At 47.1% G+C, this 25,177-nt stretch overlaps 1 protein-coding gene across 1 annotated transcript in view; it reads right to left on the reverse strand.

Moving 5' to 3' along the window:
* Positions 1–20,921, reverse strand: part of ppef1 (protein phosphatase, EF-hand calcium binding domain 1) — an 87,799-nt gene extending 66,878 nt beyond the window's left edge. Inside the window, exons 1-2 of the mRNA XM_080203313.1 lie at positions 20,833–20,921; positions 7,023–7,230 (exon numbers count right to left, since the gene is read on the reverse strand). Of these exons, the coding sequence (XP_080059439.1) occupies positions 7,023–7,107 (85 nt within the window). The 5' untranslated portion in view covers positions 7,108–7,230; positions 20,833–20,921. The remainder of the gene's footprint in view (positions 1–7,022; positions 7,231–20,832) is intronic.
* Between the last annotated feature and the right edge of the window lie 4,256 nt (positions 20,922–25,177).

A 25,177-nucleotide genomic window follows, 5' to 3' on the forward strand; every position in this document is an offset into this window, starting at 1 on the left:
CCTTTCAAGGCCCCAGACACTCCTTCCAGGCCCACACTGCCTCATGGATGCCCAGTCTTGAGCTGCTTAGATCTGTTTGAAGCCTGTCCTGTTCAGCACGGTGGTAATACCAGGCAATGGAAGGTACCCTCAGTGTAAAAGATGGGACTCTGTCTTTCATCATCCTGACTTGGAAACATATTGCTATTCTTTTCACTGTCACTGGGTCAAAATCCTGGAACTCCCTCCCTAACAGCACTGTAGGTGTACCTACACCACATGGACTGCAGTGGTTTAAGAAGGCAGCTCACCACCACCTTGTCAAGGGCAATTAAGGATGGGCAATAAATGATGGGCTAGCCAGTGATGCCCACAATGAATTAAAAACCAAGATTATGCAGGGCACAGCGCACCACAATAATCCCTGGACAGGCACCTGCCCTAGAACCCTCAGAGCACAATCCTGGACATCATTAAGCATCCCCCTTTCACAGCCATCTCCCTCCCGGGTTCACTGCCGGGACAGCCCCTCCCCCATCCAAAAACAGGCCTACTCACTCCACAGATGCTGCCTGACTTGCTGGTTTTGGCCACATTTGCTGCCTTTACTCCTCCTGACTAGCTTTCCTCTCATTTTCTTAAACAATAGAACATAGAACATAGAACATTACAGCGCAGAACAGGCCCTTCGGCCCACGATGTTGCGCCGACCAGTTACAAAAACAATGACCCACTAGCCTATACCAATACCAATGGCTTGGATTCTCCGACCTCGCCCACGGCTGGGATTCTCCAGTCCTGCTGCTGTGAATGGAGGCTTGGCTGAGCTGCTAAATTCTCCATTCTCGCTGGCAGTGGGGCGCGAGGCTTGCAACACTGGAGAATCCCAGCCAATATCTTCACCTTGTGAAACTGCCAGAAACAGAGCTACAGATGCAATGAAAATAAGAAAGTATGTTTCTTGTCTCATGCAGAATCTGCTGGAATACCAGTAAACATGTCAATTTGGTGACACACACGTAATCAGATTAACTGTTATTCTAGCCTCAGGAATCCCAACACAAAAATGAAGCTGAACTCTTGATTACATCTACAATAGCTGGGTAGTGAAGGGTAGGGCCAGAGCCTAGTCTTTACCTACTTAGAAGCTTTTACATGTTTTTATTCTTTCACTAGATGTGGGCATCGCAGACTGGTCAGCATTTACTGCCCATCCCTCGTTGCCTTTGAGAAGGGGGGTGGTAAGCTGCCTTTTTTAACTGCTGCAGAACCTCTGGTGTAGGTTCACCCACAGTGCTGTTAGAAAGAGAATTCCAGGATTTTGAGCCAGCAACAAACAGTGGAGGAACAGCAATGTATTTCCATGTCAGGATCATGAATGACTTGGAGGGGCATTTCCAAGTGATGGTGTTCCCAGATATCTGCTGCCCTTGTCCTTAAACTTGGTCATTGCTGATTGTCCGTAAAAACCATCTGGTTTACTAAAGTCCATTTAGTGAAAGAAATCTGCCATCATAACCTAGTGTGGCCTACACGTGACTCCAGACCCACAACAATGTGGTTGACTCCTAACTGCCCTCAGTTCAAGGGTAATTAGGGATGGGCAACAAATGCTGGCCCAACCAGTGACACCTATGTTCTTTGAATGAATTTTTTAAATATTTCCAAGTCAGGATGGTGGTGGTGGTGTTCCCAGGAATCTGCTGCTCTTGTCCTTCTAGATGATACAGGTTGTGGATTTCGAAGTTGCTCCCTAAGTAATCTTGGTGATTTCCCGCAGTGCATCTTGTAGATAGTTGCCACTGTGCGTCAGAGGTGGAGGTTGTTGAATGAAGGTGGTGGTGGATGGGGTGCCAAAAAAAGTGGGATTGCTGGTTTACAGAGACAAGCTTGCACCTCCAAACCCCACCATACAACATAGAACATTACAGCGCAGTACAGGCCCTTCGGCCCTCGATGTTGCGCCGACCAGTGGAACCAATCTAATGACCCTCTAACCTAAACTATTCCAATGTTATCCATATGCCTGTTCACTGACCATTTGAACGCCCTTAAAGTTGGCGAGTCCACAACTGCTGCAGGCAGGGCATTCCACGCCCTTACTACCCTGAGTAAAGAACCTACCTCTGACATCCGTCCTATAACTACCACCCCCTAATTTAAAGCTATGTCCCCTCGTGTTAGCCATCACCATCCGAGGAAAAAGGCTCTCACTGTCCACCCTATCCAATCCTTTGATCATCTTGTATGCCTCAATTAGGTCACCTCGTAACCTTCTTCTCTCCAATGAAAATAACCTCAAGTCCCTCAGCCTTTCCTCATAAGACCTTCCCACCATACCAGGCAACATCCTGGTAAACCTCCTCTGCACCCTTTCCAATGCCTCCACATCTTTCTTATAATGCGGCGACCAGAGCTGTACACAATACTCCAAGTGCAGCCACACCAGAGTTTTGTACAGTTGTAACATGACCTCACGGCTCCGAAATTCAATCCCTCTACCAATAAAAGCTAACACACCGTACGCCTTCTTAACAACCTGGGTGCCAACTTTCAGGGAGCTATGCACATGTACCCCGAGATCCCTCTGCTCGTCAACAAAACTAAGAGTCCTTCCATTAGCACTATATTCTATACTCCTTTTTACTCTTACCAAAGTGAATCACCTCACACTTTTCCATATTAAACTCCATTTGCCACCTCTCGACCCAGCTCTACAGCTTATCTATGTCCCTCTGCAAACTGTAACATCCATCCTCACTGTCTACAACTCCTCCAACTCTGGTGTCATCAGCAAATTTACTAACCCATCCTTCTACACCCTCATCTAGGTCATTGATAAAAATGACAAACAGCAGTGGCCCCAAAACAGATCCTTGAGGTACACCACTTGTAACTGAACTCCAGGTTGAATATTTCCCATCAACCACCACCCTCTGTCTTCTATCAGCTAGCCAATTCCTGATTCAAACTGCTAAATCACCCTCAGTCCCATGCATCTGCATTTTCTGCAGTAGCCTACCATGGGGAACCTTATCAAACACTTTGCTAAAATCCATATACACCACGTCAACTGCCTTACCCTTATCCACCTCTTTGGTCACCTTTTCAAAAAACTCAATAAGGTTTGAGGCACGACCTACCCTTCACAAAACCCTGTTGACTATCCCTAATCAATTTATTTCCCTCTAGATGATTATAAATCCTATCCCTTATGATTCTTTCCAAAACTTTGCCCACAACAGAAGTAAGGCTCACTGGTCTATAATTCCCAGGATGGTCTCTACTCCCCTTCTTGAACAAGGGGACAACATTTGCTATCCTCCAGTCTTCCAGCACTATACCTGTAGCCAATGATGACATGAAGATCAAAGCCAAAGGCACTGCAATCTCCTCCCTAGCTTCTCAGAGAATCCAAGGGTAAATCCCATCCGGCCCAGGGGACTTATCTATTTTCATACTCTCAAGAATTGCTAACACCTCCTCCTTATGTACCTCAATCCCGTCCAGCCTACTACCTGGTATCGTAGTATTCTCCTCAACTACACTGACTTTTTCCTGTGTGAATACTGACGAAAAATAGTCATTCAGTGCCTCTCCTATCTCTTCAGGCTCCACGCACAACTTCCCACTGCTGTCACTGACTGGCCCTAATCTTGCCCTAACCAATCTTTTATTCTTGACATACCTGTAGAAAGCTTTACGATTTTCCTTGATCCTATCTGCTAAAGTCTTCTCATGTCCTCTTCTAGCTCTTCTTAACTCTCTCTTTAGCTCCTTCCTGGCTAATGTATAACTCTCCAGCGCCCTAACTGAGCCTTCACGTCTCATCTTTACATAAGCCTCCTTCTTCCTCTTCACCAGAGATTCAACTTCCTTAGTACACCACGGTTCCCTCACTCGACCACTTCCTCCCTGACAGGTACATATTTATCAAGGACTCGCAGCAGCTGCTCCTTGAATAAGCTCCACATTTCAGATGTTCCCAGCCCGTGAAATTTCCTACTCCACCCTATGTATCCTAAATCTCGCCTAATAGCCTGATAATTACCTTTCCCCCAGCTATAACTTCTGCCCTTCGGTATATGCCTATCCCTTTCCATCACTAAGGTAAACGTAACCGAACTGTGGTCACTATCACCAAAGTGCTCACCTACCTCCAAGTCTAACACCTGGTCTGGTTCATTACCCAGTACCAAATCCAATGTAGCCTCACCTCTTGTTGGCCTATCTACATACTGTGTCAGGAAACCTTCCTGCACACACTGGACAAAAAGTGACCCCTCTAACGTGCTTGAACTATAGCTTTTCCAATCGATATTTGTAAAGTTAAAGTCCCCCATAACAACTACCCTGTTACTTTCGCACCTATCCAGGATCATCTTTGCAATCCTTTCCTCTACATCTCTGGAACTTTTTGGAGGCCTATACAAAAACTCCCAACAGTGTGACCTCTCCTTTCCTGAAGTTCTAGTTACTCTTTTACACCATAGTTCTAGTTACTCTTTTAGAACCAAACAATAAGTTAATCAACAAATTAACAATCCCCTTGAAGGAAAACCGTAACAAAAGACAAAACTTGAAAGAAATTTCTAACATCTAATTAAATATAAAGGGTGTTTCTGGGAGTGACGATATATTTCAGGTCCTGCAGTACCCAGTGGGTGCAGAAGACCTCAAATGCACCTGTAGACATTGTGTGTTCTCTCTCCAGAGACACCTAGATGTGAATATAGGGAGGCAGATAGTTGGGCCAAACAACCTACCAACCCACCTGAACAAAGAAGAACAAAGAACAAAAACAGCCCGGGAAACAGGCCCTTCGGCCCAACGAGCCCGCACTGCCATTTTAACACCACCAGTCGCCCCCTCCACCCATGACCCTTATCTATTGTTTTATGGCAATCCACATTGAGGGAAACTAATTTAGGGACAATTTATTCCTGCCAATCAGCCTAATAGCACATCTTTGGGGTGTGAGAGGAAACCGGAGCACCCGGAGAAAACCCACGCAAGCACGGGGAGAATGCGCAAACTCCCACAGACACCGGCCCAAATCCATGTGTCTGCACAGCAATCAGCGATAGTCACTGAGCTGTCGTCTTGCTCCTATATATATATCCGCTCCTATACATTAATTTGCAGTTAATTCGCAGTTGTAATCTCTAGCAATGATTATCAAAAAGCTTTCCTTTATTTTTTCGTCAGGCACACATTTGGGCTAAAAAAACATGAAGTGTTGAAATGGAAAGCTAATCAATCTGTTGCACTTTGTAACAGTCACCGGGAAGTCATCTGCGTTGGATCTTAAGAGTTCTTTAGACGTCTCAATGAGAAGATCTTGAGAACTGTATTTTTAAAATGAACGCTTCATCATTAGCCTTTAACTATTTACAGATCCCAGGCTACTGACTTGCATGGCACTGCTTCCATGCAAGTAGGATGCACCCAGAGTGTTCTAAGTCTCTTACTATGTGACTCCATACATTATACTGTATTCTCGAATCCCACATTAACCTTTGCTTGGCTGAGTACCTTTACATTGCAAGGGCATATACACAATATCACAACAATTAGTACAGCAGAAGCTGCATCTTTAACACCACGGGTTGTGTAACATGGCAGAGAGGCGATAGATCCCTTCAAAACCAAATAATCCCGTTCATATCATCAAACATGACAGGAGTGATTCAGTTTTTCTCAGCGGAGAGTTACTGTGACATTTAAGACTTCTCTGCAATTATTAGCCTGGCACTTCCATGGTGTAAATGTTACTTGTCACTTGTCAGCCCAAACCTAGATAGTGTCCAGGTATTGTTGAGTTTTGACATGGGCTTCAGCATCTGAGGAATTGCAAATGGTGCTGAACACTGTAAAATTATCAGTGTACATCCCCACTTCTGACCCTATAATGGAGGGAAGGTCATTGACAAAGCAGCTTGAAGATGGTTGGGTCTAGGACACTACCCTGAAGAACTCCTGCAGAGATCAGAAGTTGGCATATGATGTTGCAGTTATATAGAACGTTGGTTAGGCCACATTTGGATTACTGCATCCAGTTCTGGTCGCCACACTACCAGGAGGACGTTGAGGCTTTGGACAGATACAGAAAAGATTTACCAGAATGTTGCCTGGTATGGAGGGTATTAGCTATGAGGAGAGATTGAGTAAACTAGGGTTGTTCTCCGTGGAAAGACGGAGGTTGAGGGGCGAACTAATAGAAGTTGAGAAAATTATGAGGGGCATAGATAGGGTGAACAGTTGGAAACTTTTTCCCAAGTCAGAAATAACAAACACAAGGGGTCACAAGTTCAAGGTAAGGTGGGGGGGCAAGATTCAATACAGATATACGGGGGACTTTTTTTTTTTACACAGAGGGTGGTGAGGGCCTGGAATGCACTACCAAGCAAGGTGGTTGAGGCAGACACGCTAGGATCATTTAAGACTTATCTAGATAGCCACATGAACAGACTGGGAATAGAGGGATACAAACAGATGGTCTGGTTAGGAACACCTGATCGGTGCAGGCTTGGAGGGCCGAAGGGCCTGTTCCTGTGCTGTATTGTTCTTTGTCTTTACTTGGTCTGGCCTACTCTAGAGCCACAGCAACTCTTAAATGTCCTGAGCAAACCATTCCGCTCAAGGGTAAATAGGAAAGGGCAACAACTGCAGTCACCAACATCCCATGGATGAATAAATAAAAACAGGTCAGCCCTGAATTTCACTGAAGGGCTTTGAGGGGCTCCTAATGTGTGTGTTTCATCAAAACCCAAAACAATTCTGCACACTCCTATCAATCTGCTCTTAACCTCAGGTGAACAATCCCACATTTTGAAAGTCTGTGATGCGTCTAAAGTAACCTTACAAGGCGAGTGATTGAGAATCCAAAACTCCTACAGCGCTCAGATCCTTACTTCAATTCGAACAGTTGCAAGCTCAGATTTGCTTTTGTAAATGATTATGTTCGATAGCAGCAGCTCTGTTGTTTAGCTGTTGACAAAGGGAGGTTTTACACAGTGCAGCGTAATGCCATCAGTACCCACCTTTGTCAGGTCGCCTTGGTTGGTTCTCTGTAACAGCGGATGAGCTACAACCCATTGCTGCAGCTTCGTCAATCCATCTCAACATCACAGGCGCCAAACCTCTTTCCCTCTCGTTCGCCTACCGTAATCCTTTGGAGGCCTTTCCTTCAGTAGCATCCTTCCGATTACCGAAATCGGAAAAATCAATTGCACGGGGATAGTGAGCAGGCTGTTTGTGAAGAAGCAAGGGAGTCACATAACCTGAAAACTGATCTAGGCCTCAACCTCCCAGCCAAATTAATTATTACACTGGGAGCTTTAGTGGTTTCATATTGCTGTCATATATATTAGCCATTTGTCACTAACTGAAAAGTAAGCCCAAAGGTTTTCGATTGACATAGTAACAGCAAAAGTGTTATCGGAATGCCGTAGTGGGGCCTATTAGGAATCATAGTGGAGATTACTTGGAGGCTGAGGTACTAAATGAGTAACAGAGATGCTGGAAAATCTCAGCAGGTCTGACCGAACACAACCTTTTAACTTTGTACAAAGTAAGAACTTTGGCTCAGCATTTTCCAGGGAAAGGTACTTTGCCAAAGCTGTGGTGAGCCAGCAAGTTGCTGAGGCACAGGGTGAAGGGAGATTGAGGAGAACTCAATATTGGGTGTGGTCGGGGTGAGGACTGTGAGGGGAAAAATCATTGCAACGTTCCAATCATTTGTCTTTAGATTCAGGGGTGGACTCAAAGGATTAGAGGATTGAAAATGTCACACCCTTCTTCGAAGAGAGGGAGAAGCAGATACCTGCATATCGGGTAAAAGCAAAACACTGCGGATGCTGGAATCTGAAACATAAACAGAAAATGCTGGAAAATCTCAACAGGTCAGATAGCATCTGTGGAGTGGGACACAGACTTAACGTTTCAAGTCTGAATGATTCTAGAGTCATACGGACACAAAACATCGGGTGAAATTTAAAAAAGAATACAAAGCGTCAGGTTCTGATTAAAAACCAGTGTATTTCTCCCCAGAAGTTTTCACTCCTAATCTTCTGACAGTCTGTCAAAAAAATAACAGAGCGTGGTTTGTGCCATCACTCTGGCGGGTGGGGCCTGATAGAGCTGGCAAGGTCTACTCCGCAAAAATCAGGGTGCCATCTTTGAATGGTACCCCGATCTGTGAAAATAATAGACTCTCTCCCACGCGCCAATGGCTGTGGATGACTCCTCCTTACCTCACACGAGTTTCGGAGTGACCCCACCCTTCCCCCCCCACCCCTACCCCCACCCCCACATGTTAGGCTGCACTCTCCTCTCTCTTCCCCCAGGCCCCGCCCTGTCCTTGGCATGCATCCCTCTCACCCCACCCCACCCCCACCCCACCACCCCACTACACGTATTGGGAATCCCCCTGCCCCAATAGAGGACGATAACTCCCCTGGCACAGCCCAAGTCAGTGCCCCCTGGCACTACCCCAGCACTAACAAGGCACAGTGCTGGGTGACACTGCCAGGGGCAATGCCCAGCCCTGGCCCTCAACCCCCCGAGGTCTCCAGGCACTCCTGCGCCTCCTCTCCACTGGGCTTCATTTCCAAAAACCAATGGTGAATTGCGCCAGTCATGCCACATTGGGAGGAGCATTCCACAGAGCTGGACGATACGGTGTTGAGAGTTTGTAGAATATTTAAATTGATTTAACTGCCTGCATATCGGATTCACACCCTTTCTGGGCATGGCCCTGATTATGTTGCTGAGGCAGGTAGGCAGGGAAGATTTTAAACCGAGAGCTCGCTGGCAAAAATCTTATTATGGCTGTTAAATCTCGCCCATTAACTCTGACATTCTTTTTCTAAATCAGCCAGTTTTTTGGAAGAAAGTCTCTGTTTAAAAAAAGAGCATTCACAAGGAAACCCAGTGCGCAATCCCCCCAACCCGACTACAGAACTGAAAATCCCTGACCTAAACCAGTGGGTTCAGGATGATTCATCAGTATCACTGCCTGTAATACAACTGCCTGTAATATCAGTGCCTGTAATACAATTGCCTGCAACATCACTGCCTGTAATGCAATCTCCCCAAAAGCAAACACAGTCACTACATTCAAAGTGAAAAAGCACCACACTTCATCCCCCCACTACTCCACATAGAATAAAGCAAAGTTCAAATGAAATAGGACTGTCCTTGATCGTCTTATCTATGACCCAGATTGGCGAATGAGCTGGGATTTATTTTAACACAGAATTTGAGATTACGTTCGGATTTATACTTCATACATATTAATCACTCATCTTAGATTGATTTCACTGAATAAATAATGGGGTTTCAGGACAAGTCACACATAACACTGAACAGAATTGGGAGTTAAACAGTAAAGCTTCCCTGATTCTATACACAACAGAAGGCTTTCTGTACAAATACTGTAGGTTTATCAAACAACTAGCGATTGAAAAGCATTGTCCAGTCACATTTAGGAGGCACTAGTGTGTTTACGTGAGTGAGTGAGTGAGTGAGTGTTACATAGAACATTACAGCGCAGTACAGGCCCTTCAGCCCTCGATGTTGCGCCGACCAGTGGAACCAATCTAATGACCCTCTAACCTAAACTATTCCAATGTTATCCATATGCCTATTCACTGACCATTTGAATGCCCTTAAAGTTGGCGAGTCCACAACGGCTGCAGGCAGGGCATTCCACGCCCTTACTACCCTCTGAGTAAAGAACCTACCTCTGACATCCGTCCTATAAATACCACCCCTCAAATTAAAGCTACGTCCCCTCGTGTTAGCCATCACCATCCAGGGAAAAAGGCTCTCACTATCTATTACCTCAAATATGGAAATCAAAAGGCTGGAGGCAAAGAAGATGATTGATAGGAAAATGTTTTAATGTATATACCAGAAGCTGGAGCATTCCCCAAGTGGAAATGACGAAGATGATAGATGAGGGTATTGTATACATGAACTTCAGTAAAGCCTTTGACAAGGAATCTCATGATAGACTGGTACTAAAGGTGAAGTCACACAGGATCAAAGGAGAACTGGCAAGATGGATACAGAACTGGCCTGGCCATAGAAGGTTAAGTGTAGCAGTATCGGGGTGCTTTTCTGAATGGAAGACTGTGACTAGCAATGTTCCACAGGGATCCATTCTGGGACCTTTGTTCTTTGTTGTACATATAAATGATTTGGTAGAAAATGTAGCTGGTCTGATTAGTGAGAGCTGAGAATTTGGCGCTCAGCCAGATCTCCATTCACTGCAGCGGGACTGGAGAATCCCAGCTGCAGGCAAGGCTGCAGAACTCTGGCCCAGTGCTGGGAGCGGGAACTCGGAGTGAGGTTCACTGGAGAGCAGGGCAAGTGACATCGCTGAATCGTGCGCTGTTCATCTAATTAATTATGCAGTCACGAGGCCGATGTCAAGCAGGGCGGGCAGGTAGTGTGCTCCCCCTCCCTCATATCCGGGCACAATCTTCTAAAGTGCCCCACTCAGTCACTGCCAATGAAGAGACAGAAAACGCCAGCCCCACACTCCAGAGGTGCCCCCCAGGAGATTCTCCCCAACCATTCCAGGGAAGGCGAGATGTCCTCACTCCGATGGGTGGAAGCAGGAGGTCCTCCTGCCTGACCACAGCAGCCTGGGTGGAGGTCGCCAGGGGATGGTCAGCACCTGAAGTGGACAGCTCTGAAGTGCTGGAAACCAGACAAATGAATTCATCTGCTCAGCGAGGGTAAGTGAACCTCCCACTCTCCAAACTCACCTCAGCAATAACTTTGATTTCATCTTTCATGGAATGTGAGTGTCGCTGGCTAGACCAGCATTTATTGCCCCCTCCTAATTGCTCTTAAAAGTTAGTGGTGAGCTGCCTCTTGAACCACTGTGGTCCTTGAGGTGTAGGTACAGCCACAGTGCTGTTAGGGAGGGAGTACCAGGATTTTGACCTGGTGACTGTGAAGGAACGGTGATATATTTCTAAGTCAGGGTGATGAATGACTTGGAGGAGAATATCCTGATGGTGGTGTGGGGGTTACCTGCTGCTCTTGTCCATCTAGATACTAGTGGTGGCGAGTTAATCCATCCATCTTCAGGCAGGGCAAGGTGGCCCACAACAAACAGGAGGAAAGGAGACAAGAGGTGTCATTGCACAACTGTGGATACAATCACAATAGGAGCAGCAGACTGCAGAGTGGAGGTGGAAGAGAGAGATCATGTCTGGGGGGACAGACTGTGGAGACAGATACAACGTCTGGAGAGATAGACACCGTGTTTGGGGAGTCAGAGAGCGTGTTTAGGGAGACTAGGCCTGCACCGATGGCACAGTTGGCCACTCCCAGCAGTCCAGCGAGGAGGCAGAGACCAGTTCGGACCAACGTGGTGTGCCTGATGTGTGCGATGTCTGAGCCAGTCTTGGCAGTCACTCATTCTCTCTTTTCTCCATCTCAGATACCCGCAGAAAGGGAGGGCATCCAGTATCCTCCACAGAAGCTGGAACTAGGGTTCGGGCCACTTCAGGGGAAGAAGAAAACCCATTCACCCTTTTAGAGCCCTCATAGCCTTCAACTGCACCCTTCACCAGCTCAGAGGCACACACATCTGTGGTCCATGATTCAAGACTATGCTCGGGGTAACTCACTAGGGGTCAGTGCACTGACACATCATGACAGCAGCAAGGGGAGGCAGTGAGAGCTGTGCTCTCTGGTACTCAGACACTGCTGGAGAACAGAACCCTATGGAGTCCGAGTCTGCAATTGGCCCTTGGTCATAGACTGGAGATTCAACAAGATAGAGTCACAGAGGTTTACAGTAAGGAAACATTCCCTTTGGCACAACTTGTCCACGTCGCCCTTTTTACAAACCTCGAAGCTAATCCCAATTGCCCGCATTTGGCCCATATCCCTATATACCCATCTTACCCATGTAACTGTCTAAATGCTTTTTAAAGACAAAATTGTAACCGCCTTTACTACTACAGTGAAACCCCAAATTTACACGCCCCAATCTCGCGCGAATTCAGCTATAACGCGATGAATCATTGGACCCTTTTTTTGCTCTTTCCGAGGAACTGAAAAGTTTTTGGTTACTGCAATCTATTTCTAAATATCTGCCTTAGAAAAAAATTGTGGACAGAAAACACTTGCTTCCCCCCTTGCCCAGTTCAGATAAAAGGGGTTCTCACTTAGAAAAAAACTACATTAGACAGTTGTTCAAAAGAGAAAGTACTTCACAATTGTAGGGGTTAGGGATTTACAGCATGGAAGCAGGCCCAACTTATCCATGCCACCCTCTTTTAAAACCCCTGTAAATAAACACCCTCACTGCCTGTTTTAAACTAGCCTGGACCTGCCAATAAAAAGGTTTGTAAAAGTTAATTAAACATGTAGTGATTGAATAAACAAACAGAGCTCTGATGGATGCCAAGATGGGTGAATAGAGGTGTTTTAGGGTGTTAGGTCAACATTGGGTCAGTTTGAACACTCATTTTCTTGAACCCCGATTTGGCGCGACCCTGCATTTTTCACAATAACATTTTATGGACCCCAACCATCACATTATAACGGGGCCGCATTATATCTCTGGCCACTTTTTCCAGACACTCACCACCATCTATGTAAAGAAATTGGCCCTCTGGACACTTTTGTATCTCTCCCCCCCTCACCTTAAACCTATCCCCTCTAGTTTTAGACTCCCCTACCTTTGGGAAAAGATATTGACTGTATAGCTGATCTGTGCCCCTCATTATTTCATAGACCTCTATAAGATCACCCTTCAACCTTCTATGCTCCAGAGAAAAAAGTCCCAGTCTATCCAGCCTCTCCTTATAACTCAAACCATCAAGTCCGAGTAGCATTCTAGTAAATCTTTTCTGCACTCTTTCTAGTTTAATAATATCCTTTCTATCATAGGGTGACCAGAATTACACACAGTATTCTAAGTGTGGCCTTACCAATGTCTTGTACAACTTCAACAAGGCGTCCCAACTCCTGTATTCAATGTTCTGACCAATGGAAACAAGCATGTTGAATATCTTCTTCACCACTCTGTCCATCTGTGACTCCACTCTCAAGGAGCTATGAACATGTACCCCTAGATCTCAGTGTTATGTAGCTCTCCCCAAATCCCTACCATTAACTGAGTAAGTCCCTCAGTACTGAGTAAGTAATTCAATCTACCAAAATGCATCACCTCACATTTACCTAAATTACATTCCAACTGCCATTCATCTGCCATCTTCAGGGGAGCATCAGGTAGGACTATCAGAGACCCTCAACGGAGAGGCACGAGGTATGGAGGAGTGCATCCCCACTTACAAAAGAACAAAGAAATTTACAGGAACAGGCCCTTCAGCCCTGCAAACCTGCACCAACCATGCTACCTGACTTAACTAAAGCCCTCGACCCTTCTGGGGACCATATCCCTCCATTCCCATCCTATTCATGTATCTGTCCAGATGTCCCTTAAAAGTCACTACTGCATCCGCTTCCACTACTTCCCCCAGCAACGAGTTCCAGGCACCCACCACCCTCCGTGTAAACAATCTGCCTTGTGTATCTCCTTTAAACCTTGCCCCTCGCACCTTAAACCTGTGCCCCCTAGTAATTGACTCTTCCAGCCTGGGAAAAAGCTTCTGACTATCCATTCTGTCCATGTCTCTCATAATCTTGTAGACTTCTATCAGGTCTCCCCTCAACCTCCATTGTTCCAGTGAGAATAAACCAAGTTTCTCCAAACTCTCCTCATAGCTAATGCCCTCCACACCAGGCAACATCCCGGTAAATCTTGTCTGCACCCTCTCTAAAGTCTCCACATCCTTCTGTAATGTTGCGACCAGAATTGAACACTATATTCCAAGCGCAGCCTAACTAAGGTTCTATAAAGTTGCAACGTGACTTGCCAATTTTTAAACTCAATGCCCCGGCCGATGAAGGCAAGCATGCCATATGCCTTCTTGACTACCTTCTCCACCTGCGTTGCCACTTTCAGTGACCTGTGTACCCCTACACCCAGATCCCTTTGCCTATCAATATTCTTTAAGGGTTCTGCCATTTACTGTACATTTCCTATCTTTATTAGACCTTCCAAAATGCATTACCTCACATTTATCCAGATTAAACTCCACCTGCCATCTCTCTGCCCAAATCTCCAACTGATCTATATCCTGCTGTATCCTCTGATGGTCCTCATCGCTATCTGCAAATCCACCAACCTTTGTGTCATCCGCAAACTTACTAATCAAACCAGTTGCATTTTCCTCCAAATCATTTATATATATTACAAACAGCAAATGTCCCAGCACTGGTCCCTGAGGAACACCACTTGCCACAGCCCTCCATTCAGAAATGCGCCCTTCCACTGCTACCCTCTGTCTTCTTTGACCGAGCCAGTTTTGTATCCTTCTTGCCAGCTCACCTCTGATCCCATGCGACTTCACCTTCTGCACCAGTCTCCCATTAGGGACCTTGTCAAAGGCCTTACTGAAATCCAGGTAGACAACATCCACTGCCCTACCCTCATCAATCATCTTCGTCACTTCCTCAAAAAACTCAATCAAGTTTGTGAAACACAACCTTCTCTTCACAAAACCATGTTGCCTCTCACCAATATGTCCACTTATTTTCAAGTGGAAATAAATCCTCTCGAAGAATCCTCTCCAATAATTTCCCTAATACTGATGTAAGGCTCACCAGCCTGTAATTACCTGGATTATTCTTGCTACCCTTCTTAAGCAAAGGAACAACACTGGCTATTCTCCAATCCTCTGGGATCTTCCCTGTAGCTAATGAGGATACAAAGATTTCTCTCAAGGCCCCAGAAATTTCTTCCCTTGCCTCTCTCAGTATTCTAGAGCTTATCAGGCCCTGGGGACTTGTCAACCTTAATGTTCTCAAGAACCTCAATATTGCCTCCTTTTTGATCTCAACATGACTCAAACTATCTACACACCCTTTCCCAGACTCATCCTCCACCAAGTCCTTCTCTTTGGTGAATACTGACACAAAGTACTCATTTAATACCTCGCTCATGTCCTCAGGCTCTATGCACAGATTTCCTTCCTTGTCTCCCTGGCTACCCTCCTGCTCTTTATATATGCTCTTAATCCTGCTGGTCAATGTTTTCTCGTGACCCCTTTTAACCCTCCTTACTCCTTGCCTAAGTTTCTTTCTACTTCCCTTGTATTCCACACTTGTTTCGCATGTTCCCAGTCTCTGAGCTTTGACAAATGCTCCCTTTATCTGTTTGATTCGGCTCACAATGTGTCTCGTTATCCAAGGTTCCTGAAACTTGCCATACTTATCCTTACAGGAATGTGCCAGTCCTGAAACCCTATTAACTTACACTTGAAAGCCTTTCACATGCCAGATGTTGATTTGCCCTCAAACATATGCCCCCAACCTACACTCTTCAGTTCTATTTGCTCTTGACATGTGAGCACTTCCAGGTCGCCATGGAAACGATGGTGGCTGCCTTGGAGACCCAGGCCCAGCAAAATCCACAGTCTCTGCCAGATTTGCCCTCCAACCTGCACTCATCTCTTTAGCCTTGGTTGTGTTTCAGTATTGGCTAGGCGCGAGAGGGGCACAGGACACCTTCATCTTCTTCTAGTTGCCTCTGCCTCCCAAGGAGTGAGGGAGGGGCCCTTGGACAGTCCCAAAGACAAGCTGGGGGCGTGCAAGCAGGAAGCTCTAAAAGGTGCCCCTTTGTTCCAAATCCCCTCCGATCATCACCCCATCAACTCATGTCAGGCTGAGGAAGATGCACCTGCCAGCCCAGCAAGAGACCCTTAGCAGCACTGGGCGCACCAGAGTTCAGACCCCCACAGGATGCCTGCCAGGATTGTGAGACAACAGGGCATTGCAGTCAGCAGGCTGCCTCCCCCTATGTGCTGATGTCAGGGATTCACTCAGGTATAGTGGAAAAGTTAGAAAAATAAAAAAAGCTCTAAATGCACAGGATTGGCATGGGTGTACAATCATTGGATACAGCTTTGGCATTTGTAAATGTAAGCTAACTTGCACAATCTGCAAGTCTGGATTCATTTTTTGCCTTTGCTACCAAATAAACCTGTTGGACTTCAACCTGGTGTTGTGAGACTTCTTACTGTGTTCACCCTTGCTGCTCATTGCTTTAATGTTCACACACATCCCACCCCTTCCAGGTGAAGGGGACATCTTGGAGGATGAGTGTTCCTCCACCTAACACATCCTATGCATGGAGACATGGCTCCTTATCACAGGGATGATGAGAGCCATTTGCTAGAGGTCTCCCCCTCAAACAATTTGGGCTACGCGGTGGCACAGTGGTTAGCACTGCTGCTTCACAGCACCAGGGACCCGGGTTCAATTCCGGCTTGGGTGTCATGTGGAGCTTGCACATTCTGCCTGTGTCTGCGTGGGTTTCCTCCAGGTGCTCTATTTTCCTCCCACACTCCAAAAAGAATGTGCGGGTTAGGTTGATTGGCCATGATAAATTGCCCCATTGTGTCAGGGGGATTAACAAGGTAAATATGTGGAGCTATGGGGATAGGGCCTGGGTGAGATTATTGGTGCTGCAGGCTTGATGGGCTGAGTGGCCTCCTCTTACACTGTAGGAATTCTATGATTCTAATCCTGTTTGCTTCCACTATCCTCAAGACTCTAGAGAGAGAGCTTTGCCTTGTCACAGAAAGATTGCACCTGAGTGAGACGTAGATTGAGTGCTGAATTGGAAGTTTGGTGCACAGGGCGCCACGGCTCCAGGGTCCTGGGTTCGATTCTTGACTCAGGTCACTGTCTGTGTGGAGTTTGCACATTCTCCCCATGTCTGTGTGGGTTTCCTCCGGGTACTCCAGCTTCCTCCCACAGTCCAAAAGATGTGCGGGTTAGGTTGATTGGCCATGCTAAGAAATTGCCCCTTAGTGTCCAGAGATGCGTAGGTTAGAGGGATTAATGGGTAAATATGTTGGGATATGGGGGTAGGGCCTGAGCGGGATTGTGTTCGGTGCAGACTCGATGGGCCGAAGGGCCTCTTTCTGCAGTGTAGGATTCTATGATTCTAGGGGCAAAAGGTGCACCTTTCTCTACTTTTTTTTCAACAGCTGAAGTAATGTAAATCACATTAATCAGGGTAATCATGGGGAATTTTAATCCACACATAGACTGGGTAAACCTAATAAGTACTAATGCCATGAATGACAAATTGTTGGTATGCAAGATAGTTTTCTACAGCAGCACTGTGAAGCAAATATATATTAGTTGTGTGAAATAATCAGTAGAACTCATACATAATTGGAAATTATGATAGAAATGAATTAGTTTTCTTAAACAGGCACAATACCTTAGCCAGAGGCCTTTGCACACACATCTCTGAGTCTGACACACATGGAACATTTCAACTGGGTGAGGGGGGACTTCCAACTCTTTTGCGTCACATTCACTGAAATCTTGCTCAAGCGCATGAGATGTTGCAACAAGCAACCTGATGGCTACTCGCATGATTTCACCCACTTCCTATTCAGGCACGTGCCCAGCCGAGCAATGTAAAATTCTGGCCTAGGGCCCTTACACGTCTCTGTGATTTACCTGCAGATCTGTCCATCTAGTTCTCTCTCACGATTTGGAGACCTACAGTACACCCCAAATTCCATGATACTTTTGCTTCTCAACTCTAACCTAATGTTCTTTCCACCGCGTCAAAATCAGTACTGCCAACCAACCTCCGTGTTCTGCTTCCCTATCTTTTCTGAACAGCGTTAATTGGCAAATATTAAGTACCCAGTCCTCACCGTTTATTAAAATCAGCTCATGTGGGACATCAGCATCAGTGGCAAGGCTGTTACCCGTCTCCAGTGGCTTGCTTGCTCAGCCATTTCTGAGGACAGAGTCAACCGCATAGCTGTGATTTCCTCCTCTGAAGGCCATTAGTGAATCAGGTGGGTTTTTACAAAAATCCATGTCATGGTTACCATTACTGAGACTCGCTTGCAGATTTTATTAATTGAATTTAAGTTCCAAGTTGCCCATGTGTAAGCCACATTTCGGCACAGTAGCACAGTGGTTAGTGCTGTTTCACAGCTCCAGGGACCTGGGTTCGACTCCTGGCTCTGGTCACTGTCTATGTGGAGTTTGCACATTCTCCTCGTGTCTGCATGGGTTTCCTCCCACAGTCCAAAGATGTGCGGGTTAGGTTGATTGGCCATGCTAAAATTGCTCCTTAGTGTCCTGGGATGTGTAGGTTAGAGGGGTTAGTGGGTAAAATATGTAGGGATATGGGGTAGGGGACTTGGTGGGGTTGTGATTGGTGCAGACTTGATGGGCCGAAGGGCCTCTTTCTACACTGTTGGGTTCTATGATTCTATTTCTGTTATTGCCTCTATCTCATATTCCTACATAGTGTGGGATGGCGGGACTGACATATGAAGGGAGACTGGATCGACTGGGCTTGTACTCACTGGAATTTAGGAGAATGAGAAAGGATTTGATAGAAGCATATAAAATCCTGATGGGACTGGACAGGTTAGATGCAGGAAGAATGTCCCTGATGTCGGGGAAGCCCAGAGCTAGGGGTCACAGTCTAAGAATGAGGGATAAGCCATTCAGAACTGAGATGAGGAAGAACCTCTTCGCTCAGAGAGTTGTGGAATTCTCTACCACAGAAAGCCGTTGGGGCCAGTTCGTTAAATATGTTCAAGAGGGAGGTGGCTCAGGGATCAGGGGATATGGGGAGAAAGCAGGAATGGGGTACTGAAAGTGCATGATCAGCCATAATCACATTGAATGGTGGCGCAGGCTCGAAGGGCCAATACTCCTGCACCTATTCTCTGTGCTTCTACGAAACATTATACTCTGCATTCTTTCCTTTCCTTCTCTCCTATTTACTGTACGAATGGTATTAGCGCACAAGAAACAATACTGTGTCCCAATACATGTGACAATATTAAAATCAAATCAAATCTGCAGAGGGAGGATCACATGACTAGGGCACCCAATCAGGGAGCAGAGTGAGGGATCACCCCTGGGAAGCAGGGGTTTCTGTTCCAGAATCTTCTCAGGAGTTGACTGCAGCCATGGGGCTATAAACCTCTGTGTAACCTTCACCTGTAAATAAACACACTGTTGTTTCTCCCTAAGCTGGTGAATGAGAATTATTACAGTTGGACAGCAAAAAGTCCCATTTCCCAATTGCTGGACTGTCAGCCAAACAGCTCTGTCCTCCCCATTTTCAATATTTTTTATATCTGGTAAAGAGAAAATGGTCAACTAAATTCTTTTAGAGAAAGGTTTTCTTTTTTCTCCAGGCTTGTACACAGCAGTGTCCTCCTGAGATTGTTCTTCGAGTGTTGGAGATTCCAGGGCAACCCTGGCAAGTTGGCAACCCCTGTGATTAGCCTCCTCTCCTCTGGGAGTGTGGACGTGGTCTGCATCTTCCCAGTGTTATGATTAAAAACTGCTCCAATGGGCTGGACGTGTCACCGGAACGCCTGACAACCGACTCCCTCAGAGAATCTTCTATGGTAAACTGCAGGACGCCACACGATCCCCTGGCGGCCAGGAGAACACGATACCCTTAAAACCTCCCTCAAGGAGTTTAAAATTGACGCAGCATCATAAGAACATAAGAAATAGGAGCAGGAGTAGGCCATCTAGCCCTTCGAGCCTGCCCCGCCATTCAATAAGATCATGGCTGATCTGTCGTGGCTCAGTTCCACATTCCCGCCCTCTCCCCATAACCCTTAATCCCCTCTCTTATCAAAAACCCATCAACCCACGTCTTAAAAATATTTAGCGAGGCAGCCTCCACCACCTCAACGGGCAGAGAATTCCAGAGATTCACCACCCTTTGAGTGAAGAAGTTCCTCCTCAACTCCGTTCTAAACCGCACCCCCCCCCTTTATCTTGAGGCTGTGCCCCCTAGTCCTACTGTCTTTTCTGAGCAGGAAGAGTCTCTCCACCTCTATCCTTTCCATCCCATTCATCATCTTATACGTCTCAACGAGATCTCCCCTCATTCTTCTAAACTCTAACGAGTACAAGCCCAGTTTATTCAGCCTCTCCTCATAGCTCAACCCCCTCAACTCCGGAATCAGCCTCGTAAACCTCCTCTGCACTCCCTCCAAGGCCAAAATATCCTTGCGTAAGTGCGGCGCCCAAAACTGCACACAGTACTCCAGCTGCGGCCTCACCAGCGCCCTATACAGCTGCAGCAAGACCTCCCTACTTTTATATTCAATCCCCCTCGCTATGAAGGCCAGCATCCCATTCGCCTTCCTGACCACCTGCTGCACCTGCAGGCTGGGTTTTTGCGACTCGTGCACAAGGACCCCCAGGTCCCTCTGCACCGTCGCACGCTGCAGTTTTTCGCCCCGTAAGTAACAGATGGGAGACAGTTGTCCAGGATCACTCAGCCTGGAGGAGTGCAATTGCAAATGGATGGTGCCAGCTCAAACCCAAGTGACAGGAAGGTTAAAACCATGACAGCAGTGCCCCCCCCCCCATTAACTCCTGTTTTCACCGCACTACAACTTCTCGTGCTAAAGTTGCACTCGTCAGCCCCACCTTCACACCCACACAGCTGGGATGACAAATGAAGATAGTCTCCAACACTGAAGAACAGACGACGAGGCCAACTCATCGCAGATTAGCCGTGCAACTAAAATCCCAAATCTTTTTTCCCCCCCCCCCCCCCCCAATTGCCAGTCACCCAGCTTCGGGCCAATCGTGTTTATTAACGATCAAGAAGACATTAATGATCACGGACAAAACCGGACTCGACACAGGCAGAACGCTTCTCCGTCGCTACGGAACCGGCAATCGCAAAAACGACGTTATTTATTCATTCATTCAATTCATTCATTCATTTACCCGGGTCGCAGAGGCAGGTCGGCATCGCGCTCCAGCCTGCTGCCATTTGTCCAAACCCGCTTTCGAAACCTCAGCAAGCTCAAAGTAAGTGTTCCTGGTACCTCACAAAACAAAACAAAAAAAAAACACAAAAAAAAACAAAAAAAAACAAAAAAAACAAAACAAAAAACAAAAAAATACAAAAAACAAAAAAAAAAGAGCTGGGGGTGGAGCACCGTGAGTCCGTTCACCAGTCGCCCAGCTCTGTGCCAAGTTCCCCCACTCAATCCTGTGCAGGCAGCAGCCCTGAGGAGCTGACCCCTCTCCAGCTGTGGAGAGACTGTCCGCCTCTCCCAGTCTGTCCACCCTCAGCAGCAGCTGCCGCTCTTCAACATTCCCAGGGGAGAGCGTGCAGCCACGTGACCGGCAGCAGCAGCAGCCCTGTGGAAAAGCTGGGACTAAATTCGTGGTCAAAAAGTCTGACAACACCAGGTTTTAGTCCAACCTATTTATTTGATGATAGACTCCCAAGCTTTCGAGGGGGACTGCCTCTTCGTCAGGTGAGTGGAGAGTTCTGGCCTCAGACAGAGCATATAAAGCACAGACAGTTGAGAGATTACTGATTAGAATGCGAATCCTTACACTCGACAGTCACCAGGCGAGACTGTTCCCTTCCTGTTGGCGAACACTTCAGTGGTCACGGGCATTCCGCCTCTGACCTTCGGGTAAGCATTCTCCAAGGCGGCCTTCACGACACACGACAGCGCAGAGTCGCTGAACAGAGACGGATAGCCAAGTTCCGCACACACGAGGACGGTCTCAACAGCGATCTTGGGTTCATGTCGCACTATCTGTAACCCCCGTGACTTGCCTGGGTTTGCAAAACCTCACTTACTGTACTGTCTGGAGACAATACACATCTGTGATCAGTGCTCCTTCCACTCACATTGTCAGCCACTTCAGGTCTTGAACAGCAGGTTAGGTGTAAGGATTCGCATTCTAATCAGTAATCTCTAAACTGTCTGTGCTTTATATGCTCTGTCTGAGGCCAGAACTCTCCATTCACCTGACGAAGAGGCAGTCCCCTCGAAAGCTTGTGAGTATATTATCAAATAAATAGGTTGGACTAAAACCTGGTGTTGTCAGACTTTTTACTGTGTTTACGCCAGTCCAACGCCGGCATACCCACATCATGACTAAATTCGTGGGCAGAAGATGTGGGCTTCGGTAAATAACAAAACTGTGCAAACAGCGGAACAAAGGACAAAAAATCGGCCCGGCAAACAGGCCCTCCGGCCCCAACGAGCCCGCGCCGCCATCTCGACACCGCCTCTCTACCCACGGCCCCCTGTCTAATGTCTTGCGTAAAAAGTCTGACAACACCAGGTTTTAGTCCAACCGATTTATTTGATAATAGACTCACAAGCTTTCGGGTTAGTCCCTTCGTCAGGTGAATGGAGAGTTCTGGCCTCAGACAGAGCATATTAAGCACAGACAGTTTAGAGAACTGTCTAGTTTAGAGAAGCCACAACTCTCCATTCACCTGACGAAGGGACTAACCCGAAAGCTTGTGAGTCTATTATCAAACAAATCGGTTGGACTAAAACCTGGTGTTGTCAGACTTTTTACTGTGTTTACGCCAGTCCAACGCCGGCATACCCACATCATAATGTTTTATGGCCATCCAGATTGAGGGAAACTGATTTAGGGACAATTGATTCCTGCCAGTCAGCCTAACAGGACATCTTTGGGGTGTGGGAGGAAACCAGAGCACCCAGAGAAAACCCACGCAAGCACGGGGAGAATGCGCAAACTCCCGCAGACACCGGCCCCAATCCATGTGTCTGCACAGCAGTCAGCGATAGTCACTGAGCTGTCGTCTTGCCCAGTATCTGGTCCAGTTTAGGCACACACTAACGACATGAAGCACTAGGCCAATCTCGGACAACCAAGAGCAGCCCCAGTACGACCCATCGCGTGTATGCCCCTCGTTGGACACAAGGTGGACTGACTTAAAACCTGTGAATGAAAAGAGAAAAACATTCTTATCATACTATACCCATTTACATTTCTAGGGACACCCCAATGCTAATGACCCTTAATTAAAGGTTCTCCTATATCCACCCATCTCCAACTCAGTCATGTGCCTGTCTAAGTTACTCTTAAAGGACTCTAGCGTGTTTGCCTCCACCACCTTACTTGGCAGAGCATTCCATACCCCCACTACCCTCTGTGTAAAAAACCTCCCTCTAATATCTGTGTTGTTGAAAAACCTCCCTCTAATATCTGTGTTGAAGATAGGGGTGATTTTATTGAGATGCAATAAAATTGTGAAGGGCCTGGATAGAGTGGACCGGGAGGACATATTTACTTTAGTAGAGGTTAGTGACTAAGGGAGCGTAGATTTAAAGTGATTGGTCAGATTAGAGGGCAATGAGTTATAGGCCACGAATTTACCGTCTTGCCCCACCCATCAATGGAACACGCCCAGTTTCTCAGCTCTCTTGTCAGATCTCAGGCACAGTCAGTCCCTTGCCCATTTCAGGCGAGAGATTGCATAAGAATTTATTTAAATTGAGTTTTCCACGTGATTAGCGAGCCCAGTGCTCAATCGTCTGGGCTCACATGTCTTTATGGCCTTGTCAAAAGAGGTTCTCTCCAGTGAGGAAAACACCTGCTTTCCCTGAAGTCATGTCGCACTCGCCGGTAGAACGAGAGGCCTAGGGCAAAGGACGAGTGCCCCTTAGGCAGTACCAGCCTCACAACGGCAGTCTGGCACCTTGGCACTGCCCAGGAGGGGGCGAAGCCTAGAGGGGGCAGGGCCTGATGGGAGGGGCCTGAATGGGAGTGCCTGGAGAGGGTGGGGCCTGGAGCAGCACATCCAGGCCAGGGCAGTCCTATCGGGGACGGAGGGCTGCTGCGCATTCTGCCTGCGATCTACATGGGGAGTGGGGGAGGGTCCGCCATCACTCTGCAAGCAATCAGGGAGGGAGAGAGGTGGGGCCCATTGTCACTCTGCAGGCGATTGGCGGGGAAAGGAAGGGGGGCCACTCTGAAATCAGATTGGGGCGGGGGGGGTCAGGGAAGTGTGATCGGCCTGGGTGGTGGCGGGACAGCAGGGACGATATTTTTGGGCGGTGTGGGGATCGCGATTGGCTGTCAGCCCCTGTGATTGCGGGGGGGGGGGTCTGAGTCGAGACCGGTTGCAACAGCAGAGTTCTGATAGAACTCCCTCTCTTGTGTGTCAGGCCTCTGTTGCTGGAACTCCTTCAATAGCTCCTTCTGCTGGTTAAAGCAGCAGGCTGGTGAGTTTAGCCCCACCCACTGGCTCGAGCAGCTAGAAACAGTCTAGACCATTTTTTTCATGCACTATGTGCACAAGATTGGGAGTAAAAACTCATCCGAAAATCAGACCTGCAAATTACCCATCTTCATGCGAGCTGGACATTTTTCTCATAAAATTATACCAATAGAGCTTTACAGCACAGAAAGAGACCCTTTGGCCCATAAGAACATAAGAACATAAGAAATAGGAGCAGGAGTAGGCCATCCAGCCCTTCGAGCCTGCCCCGCCATTCAATAAGATCATGGCTGATCTGTTGCTGCTCAGTTCCACTTTCCCGCCCTCTCCCCATAACCCTTAATCCCCTCTCCTATCAAAAACCCATCAACCCGCGTCTTAAAAATATTTAGCGAGGCAGCCTCCACCACTTCAACGGGCAGAGAATTCCAGAGATTCACCACCCTTTGAGTGAAGAAGTTCCTCCTCAACTCCATTCTAAACCGCCCCCCTTTTATCTTGAGGCTGTGCCCCCTAGTCCTATTGTCTTTTTTGAGCGGGAAGAGTCTTTCCACCTCTATCCTATCCATCCCATTCATCATCTTATACGTCTCAATGAGATCTCCTCTCATTCTTCTAAACTCTAACGAGTACAAGCCCAGTTTATTCAGCCTCTCCTCATAGCTCAACCCCCTCAACTCCGGTATCAGCCTAGTAAACCTCCTCTGCACTCCCTCCAAGGCCAAAATATCTTTGCGCAGGTGCGGCACCCAAAACTGCACACAGTACTCCAGCTGCGGCCTCACCAATGCCCTATACAGCTGCAGCAAGACCTCCCTACTTTTATATTCAATCCCCCTCGCTATGAAGGCCAGCATCCCATTCGCCTTCCTGACCACCTGCTGCACCTGCAAGCTGGGTTTTTGCGACTCATGCACAAGGACCCCGAGGTCCCTCTGCACCGTCGCCTGCTGCAGTTTTTCGCCTCGTAAGTAATAGTCCTTCCTACCATTTTTCCTACCAAAGTGGACCACCTCACACTTGCCAACATTAAATTCCATTTGCCATTTCCTGGCCCATTCGCCC

The sequence above is a fragment of the Carcharhinus amblyrhynchos genome, chromosome 15 (genome assembly GCF_965287045.1).
Source record: "Carcharhinus amblyrhynchos chromosome 15, sCarAmb.v2.hapA, whole genome shotgun sequence".
In the NCBI taxonomy this organism is placed as follows: Eukaryota; Metazoa; Chordata; class Chondrichthyes; order Carcharhiniformes; family Carcharhinidae; genus Carcharhinus; species Carcharhinus amblyrhynchos.